The sequence below is a fragment of the Tribolium castaneum genome, chromosome 6 (assembly GCF_031307605.1).
Source record: "Tribolium castaneum strain GA2 chromosome 6, icTriCast1.1, whole genome shotgun sequence".
NCBI classification, from domain to species: Eukaryota; Metazoa; Arthropoda; class Insecta; order Coleoptera; family Tenebrionidae; genus Tribolium; species Tribolium castaneum.
In genome coordinates, this window is record NC_087399.1 from 11,630,315 (window position 1) to 11,638,356 (window position 8,042).

Sequence of the window (8,042 nt, forward strand, 5' to 3'; positions counted from 1 at the left end):
TCGTGGACAAGGCACATTAACAGAGTAGTCAAAAAAGCTAACACTGCAACTTTCATTTTCCGCAAAGCTTTTCAGGGAACACAAGCGGCAGCTGTGATAAAACTTTGTAAAGCGTTTATTCGTCCCATGCTTGAATTTGGCAATGCAGTTTGGCACCCCACGTTGGTTCGAGATTCCAACTTGCTAGAGTCGATTCAGAGTCGAATCACCAGAATTCCATTTGGTCGAATTCGACCCTGCTACCCCGAAAGATTAAAAGTCCTACATCTGACCACCCTAGAAGATCGTAGAGTCAGAGGTGATCTGATTACTACCTTTAAGGCTCTTACAGATGCTGATCCTTCCATACGGAATCTTTTCGTACTGCATGGTCAGGATCGAACTCGTGGACACCAGCTCAAACTTAGAGGTGAATCATTTAAGACCACTGCCCGACAGTATTTTTTACCTTTAAGAGTATTTCACAAATGGAACTCGTTGCCAGATAAGTTGTTAGACTGCACGTCGGTCTTACAATTCAAAATTAATTTGGACAAGTACTTAAACCTGTAATGAACTGCAAAGCTCTCTTTTAAGAGGAACGGTAATTGAATTAGCCGTTTAATCAGTTATTGCTCATTCCCACTTGTAATACCATCATTAACGTAGCGCGGGCAATACAGGGTATAACCCTCTGCTCGATGGCCCTTCTAATAATAATAACAATAAAATTGGCACCGTTCCTCTCTTGGGAAATAACATAACGATAGTAGCATGAATTTCTAACATTTTGCAAGATTTCTAGTGTGATTTGCCTAATTTCAACTTATAAAAATTGGGTTTCATTTTTTATTGCGTAGGCTTTGGAAATATTCAGAAAACAAAGAGTGCGTTGTATTCCTTGTAAAGTGCTCTTTCACATGAGGTAACACATGGTATACCGTTACATTTGAAAAAAAAAGTCAAGAGATGGCTAGGCATTTTTGAAAACAGATAACAAAAACCGCATGCACCAAATGAAGTGCAAAGATAATCAAAAATTGACCTGCTTCAAAATTTTTTACAAAAATCTCTTATATCCAAGTTACAAATTTTATTTTAGTCAATAATTCCACACTGCTTTAATTGTTTTATCGCGTAGGCTTTGGAAATATTCAGAAAACAAAGAGTGCGTTGTATTCCTTGTAAAGTGCTCTTTTACATGAGGTGTCACATGACATACCGTTATATTTGAAAAAAAAAGTTGAAGGTGGCTGTGCAGTTTTGACAGCAAATAAACAAAAACCATGCCCATCAAATGATGGACCACAAAAAACAAAAAGCGACCTGTTTCTGAAATTTTTACAAAAATTGCCTATATTCAAGTTCTGAACTTTATTCTAGTTAAAAATTCCACACTGTAGATAAATGTTCTTCGTTGGTAAAAAAAAATATGTCATTCAAAAAAATATTTTAAATAATGAGACACATGGCCAATTTTTTATTGAATAAAAAAATCAAATAACGGATATTACATAGTTCTTGTTCCAGTTGTTTTTAAACGCAGTTACAAATCGGATAAAATTTACTCCAAAAATCATATCTTTCTTTAAACATATTTCCCTTTATTACAAGTTTTTCGCCGATATCTAAGTATTTCCTAGATTTTGTATCATAGGGAGTCCATATCGGAAATGCAGTTGTTCCTTTATTCTCACTAACTGGATTTCTATAAATAAAAACACTCAGAAATTTAACAAAATCCCGTAAAAAAACTCACCCCGTTTTAGCAAAATTGGCCCACAAAGTCGTCAGTGTTTGCACCATCTCTTTTTCAGGAAAAGATGCATTGAAAAAGGGAAAAAGTGTAGAAATATAGAACGAGTAAATCAAATCATCATGATGTACCACTCCTACAAAAAGTGTTAACCAAATAAATCAATGCTTTTTATTAGGGGCCTTACCATAAGGTATGGTTCCATTCGAATCAGGTAAATAAAAATGACTGTACCGTCCTTGGTACGAAAACTTGTAATAATAAACAGATTGGGTGCTGTACTGCGATATTAAATTTGCTGCCCGATTGACTTGAAATCCCACCAAATCGGCGTAAGCCTAAAAAACTTAAAAATTACAAATTTGCAAAAACATACTAAAGCACAAACATCAGCTAAACCTTTGAAGGAATCATTGGTTAAAGGTTCATCATTAAAATAAAACTTCCGAATGCCTTTACTGACTTGTCTCGATTTTGGTGTCTCTCTTTCATAAATGAAACAAATCGGTGCATATTTTTCAAAGTTGTCGCTTAACATTTGCAACAGCGTTGCGTTGCTTAACATTGCTAGAAAACAATTACACAATTACAGTCAAACTGCGTTAAAAGTGTTACGAAATGCCATATTTGCAAACTCATCTTGGGTCACCCCCAGGATTATTGGGATTTTTTCAAAATTTCCCTTTTTAATTAGTTTGAAGGGATCGTCTGGGAGAAAACGTTCCTGTCCGAAATCTTCTTCAATAACAGGCGACCAAATCAGAACGGGATTAATCCCAAATTCCTGGAACGTTTCATCCATTTTATTAAATCATGCAAAATGAAATTTACCATCATCTGGAACAAAGAATTGCCAAGTTCTTCGGCCGATTTCGTTTTCAAACAGTCCAGGATTTCTTGGGAGTTATTATCCGAACAATTTAGAGCTCGGGCTTGTCTTTTGGCCACTTCTATTTGGTTTTTGGGCAAAGGCCATTGTCCAACAGCTGACCCACTTCCAAGGATTGCTTTATGGAATAGACCACGCGACATGGGCGATACCATATGGAGGTTAATGCTCCAAGCGCCTGCACTGTAGCCATAAAGAGTTACAGAATTTGGATCCCCCCCAAAATGTTCGATGTGTTGTTTGACCCATTTCATGGCGACTACTTGGTCGCGAAGTCCGTTGTTCCCTGGAAGTTCTTTTCCCAAACTGAGGAAACCCAAAGAACCGATTCGGTAGTTTAGGGTGACTAAAACAATGTCCTGGTCTAGGAAATATTGGGGTCCGCCCCAGTTGCTGCGTCCTGTGGCACTGTAGAAACCACCGGCATGCAAATGGATTATTACCGGGCGTTTAGCAGACAGCTATGAAGTGGAATTGAGTGTGAATTTAATGAGGGGACGATACTATACTTGAGTGGTGTAAACATTGAGGAAGAGACAGTCTTCCGAGGCGGGAACTAAGACAGGTTGGGGACAAACAGGGCCATCTTCTGTTGCATTGTAGGTTCCAGGCCAAGGGTCAACCGGAACAGGAGGCTTGAAGAAAAATTGAGAGCTCATTTAGTATAACTCCAAAAAATGCACTAAAAAACGGTAAAAGTACTGTTTTTGCAAATTTCGTCTATGATTTTTATTGGATTTTAAAATATGAAGATATTTTAAAAGCAGTTCATTCTTCAAAGAAACACAAGGTGTTCCGTCTAAACCCCACATTGGAATCATTGGTAGTTCTAATAATGATAGACATCTGAAAATTAGTATGCAACCTTAATTTCTTAGGTCCTGCTCAATGAAAATATTTTCATGATGGTGACACTTCCGGTTACACCGGAAGTAGCTATCAACTTCCTTATTTTAAATGGAAACAATATCTACAATATCAAAAAACCAACATACTTGAAAATTATCACAGAAGGTATAGGGAATGCTAATACAGACCTTTGCAGAAAAAAGTTTCTCTACATCTAGTAAAATAAAAATTGGGACATTCCATTTGAAAAAATTAAGTTATGGGTACTTGAAGTTGTCCAAACTCAATCTTAAAATTTTTGAGTTTATTATTTCTCTTTTAATTCTTTAAATATGATTTCGAAATCTTTAAAACTAAGAGAGTTACCAATTTTTTAAGTGACCTGCCACTTAATCCAAAAATTTTCAAAAAATCTTAAATATCTCGAAAACGGTTAAACTTAGGTATAGGAAAAACAGATAAAAAATAACTCAACTAATCCAAAAACACAGTGAAAAACATAGCTTTCCATTTAAAATAAGACAGTTGATGGCGATTTTTGGTATAACCCGGCTATAACCGAAAGTGCCGCCATCTTGAAAATATTTTCATTGAGCAAATTCAACGGATTATGGTTAAATACCAACTATGAAATAAATATCTATTAGAACTTTATACTTCTTATGTGGGGTGTAGACGGAACAGGCGGTATAAGCTAATCAATGAACAATGCAGAATATTTGGAAAAATGTTGAAAGACTTTGGGGAGAGACACCTTAGGTGACCTTAGGTCACAAATTCTTATAGGTTACAACAAAAAAGTTTCTATATAGATCTATGTTCTGTTTTTTTATTGAAAGAACAGAGGAATGAGGACTGATAGGAGCGATCAGAAAGTATAGAAAACAGAAAGAAAATATAAGAAGAATGACAGAAATAGAATTTAAGAAAGATAATGAACGAAAGAGAAGAAGACTAAACAAAGAAGAAAGAAGGAAAAAGAAAAAAAAAGAATAAGAAAGAACAGCAAACAGCGATACGTGAACCAAGAGCAGGAAAAAAAGAAGGAAGAAAATAAAAGACTGAGGAAACGGAGAACAAATGATAGAAAATATTGCATACCAACATCCAGTAGGGAATAGAAGGTAGATAAGAAAGAGAAATATATTTGCCAATACCTATTTGATTTCGGATAGCGAAAAGAACGTAGAATAGAAGAAGAGAGAAAATAAATATGTATAATATAGAAGAGGGAGGATAAAAACTAAACTAAAAAAAAGATCAGACAATAAAGGGTGAGGGTAGGAAATAGAAGATAGAAAGTAGAGCAAATCAGAGAAAAAATCTCTGAAAATAAACCTATAAGAGTTTTGGTTCTTCTTTTAACCACCCCCAGTTTAGTAATTTTGATTGAATTTTTTTATTGAAGTACTAGCAGGCACAGTGACTTCGTCCGTGTAAGTTTTAATTCAGACCGTTTTTTTTTTCATCTAGTTGATGAAGAAATTCATTGTTCCAATGCTAATTGAATTTTCTGAATATTGTACAAATTAATAATGAAACCTTTTTCTCTTGTTTGTATAAATGGGTAAAGTTGTTTTAATTTTTGTTTAAAACGACTGGAACACCGAACCACTGAGTTATTTGGTAAAGCGGCACAGCCCATTTCAGAGTTGGTGAGCAACTATTTTTGAGAATAAATTAATTTTGTGATTATTTTAGACATATTTTGTTGTTGTTTTCAAAGCTTTTCTACCGCTATTTGGATGGGATTGTTATTTATACGAAATGTTCTGTCTAAACCTCACATTAGAAGTATTGAAATTCTGATAAAGATATTTATTTGAAAGTTGATACTCAGCCATAATCCGTTGAGTTCTGCTTAAAATTTTCACGATGGCGGCACTTCCGGTTATTTTAAACGGAAAGCTATGTTTATCACTGTGTTTTTGGATTAGTTGGGTTATTTTAAGAAAGTTTTTATCAGCTTTCTCTATACTTAAGTTTATCCGTTTTCAGGATATTTAAGATTTTTTGAAAATTTTTGGATTTGCACCTGTCACTAAAAAAATCAGTAACCCTCTCAGTTTTAGAGTTTTCGAAATCATATTTGGAGAAATAAAAGAGAAAGCCTATATCTCTTTTATAGTGTGTTCAAAACTGTATAAGAATTTAATAAACTCAAATGAAATGTCCCAATTTTTATTTTACAAGGTGGAGAAGAATTTTTTTCTGCATCGATTTGTATTAGCATTCTCTATACCTCTGTGATAATTTTCAAGTTATTTGGTTTTTTTGACGTAAAAATTTTGTACTAACTACAGCTATTTTTGCATAGTTTGCCATAAATACATTTCTGATTAAACAAACGACAAACTTTCTTCAAAATTGTAATATCCGTCAGTGACAACAATATAAATTCATGGAATGTTGGTTTGAAAAACTTTAAGGCGGCCCCCGAAAACTGTCGAAATGATGTGTTCATACTTTTATACATATCTCAAAAAATAGATCACGGAACAGTACCAAACAAAAAGCAAAATGATTAGAAATCAATTCCCCACAAAATTACATATTTTTTATTTAGTATTGAATCCGTTTTTTGGTCTGCTGATCTGAGACTTGGGTGTAAAACGCAAGATCGGAAAAAAATACACCATTCAAGCACAATATCATTGTAAATATGCTTGCAAAAATTAGAAAAATTTCTTTGAGAACGAAATTTTTTCAAAATTACTGCTTTCAAAATTTATTTGCCAATTGGAGGCGTCTCGATGGTTTCCGGTTGAAAATTGTTGTCGATTTTGAGATATATATAAGAGTAAAAAAAGTGTAAAGAACCTATGGCTAATGAATTTCTAATTCCCAACAAAAAGTTGACAACTTGACAGATTTACATTCCATGTAAAAAAGTGCCTGAAGAATGTCCTAGTTAAAAACATCTTATTCCTTTAGTTTTCGCTTAAAGAAATAACGACAAAAATTATAAATTTACTTTTTTTTTCAAATAATTCAAATTATAAAAATGACACATCTAATTTTTTTTCAGATAATTGTTAGTACAAAAATACGCAACTTTGTTCTATTTTTAACCACCTCGTATCTCTTATAATAACTGAGATCACCATGGTGGGAAAAACGGACACCCTGTATGTTAGAGCAAAATTGTGAAAAATCAGTTTTAGCTCAAAATTGTGCTTGAAAATTAAAAAATAATGGTTTCGAACCAATTTGCACCTTCATTGAGTTTAGCTTTTTTGAAAAAATCCGCGCAGTTTTGAGCATAATTAGATGATTTTTCGCCGTGTTTTAATAAAATTTGGCTTTTATGTTCATATTTAGGCGTAAAATTTAATTTGTAAATGTTGCACTGAACGCACGGGCCGCCACTGGTTTAATATTAATGAAAATACCTTAAATCGGAGTTCATTCGTTGGCGCCTTTGCATAGCGAATTCCTCTAAAAGCAAAGATGGTTTTCCCCAATCGTGTTGTATGTGTCGACCCTAAAATTTTCCCTAAGGAAGTGGTTACTTCAACACTTTGTGATTTTAATAAATAGTTTAAAAAAAATATAACTAAAAGCTGCTTTGACCACATTCTTGAAACGACTGAGGTAAGTTGCGAAGGCATTCGGTTTTATGGTATACTTGCAATTCTGGGAATACACTTCCACAACAAGTTTTCCCAATATTTATTTTGAGCCTTGACTGATAACTCAGTAATCAAAACTGCGAAGTAAAACATTCAAACACGAGACAATATTGGAATTTCCAGTTGGGAATAGTTTGCATAACGGCATAATAATGTTTCTGATTCACTGACAATTTTGTGAAACATAAATATTGATCAGCTGCATTTCATAATAAAAATGTGATCATAGTAGATTACTTTAGCTGCGTTTCTACAACGATTCTATTTGCTCGCATAAGAAAAAAGAAGTTGAAAGAAGAGTCGAAAACAAGATATACTATAAAAGTGGAAAGAACAGGTAAAAGGATTTTTTTTCATTTTATTTGTTTTGTTAATTACAGAGTGTATCAGATATACGGGTGTTAATTTTAATACGTAATAAAACTCATCAAATAAAACAACTTTTCTATGTAACATTTTGCAAAATTCTTATTTATGATTTTCACTGTTTTCTCCTTTCTTTTGTGCAGACGAGCCGGTCAGTGTTTAATAATTAATTTGTATTCATAGCAACAATTTTTATTGTTGTTTTAAATTATTTAAATTGTCCGTTTCTATCATAACGAAAATAGTTCGGCTCTATTATTTTTGTACCCATAGGCGGGTACACGTTTCAGTATGTTTTTTTTTCCAAATTTTAAGTAAATTTGCGATTTTTTTATTGAAAAATTACAAATAGAAAAGATGTTTTATTTGTTGAGCTCTATTACCTGTTAAAATTAAGACACGTATTTTTGATACACCGTTGTTTCTTATTCTTTGAACTTGGTGACCTTTTTTTGAAGCCTCAGTTGTTAAATGTTTTCCGATTTTAAGTCTTGTCTTATAAATTTTTTCATAGTTGTTTCATTACATTTGTCACGTTTTATTAATATATATATATCTACGAAACAGCTGT

General features: G+C 33.3%; 1 protein-coding gene across 1 annotated transcript; it reads right to left on the reverse strand.

Moving 5' to 3' along the window:
• Window positions 1–1,427: 1,427 nt before the first annotated feature.
• LOC103314754 (esterase FE4) lies at window positions 1,428–7,112 on the reverse strand. Its single transcript, XM_064357522.1, has 8 exons — window positions 6,866–7,112; window positions 3,134–3,259; window positions 2,567–3,085; window positions 2,351–2,519; window positions 2,124–2,302; window positions 1,923–2,073; window positions 1,739–1,871; window positions 1,428–1,687 (listed from the first exon to the last, which is right to left on the reverse strand). The coding sequence occupies exons 1-8, from the start codon at window positions 7,082–7,084 to the stop codon at window positions 1,516–1,518; spliced, it is 1,668 nt and encodes a 555-aa protein (XP_064213592.1). The 5' UTR covers window positions 7,085–7,112; the 3' UTR covers window positions 1,428–1,515.
• Window positions 7,113–8,042: the final 930 nt, after the last annotated feature.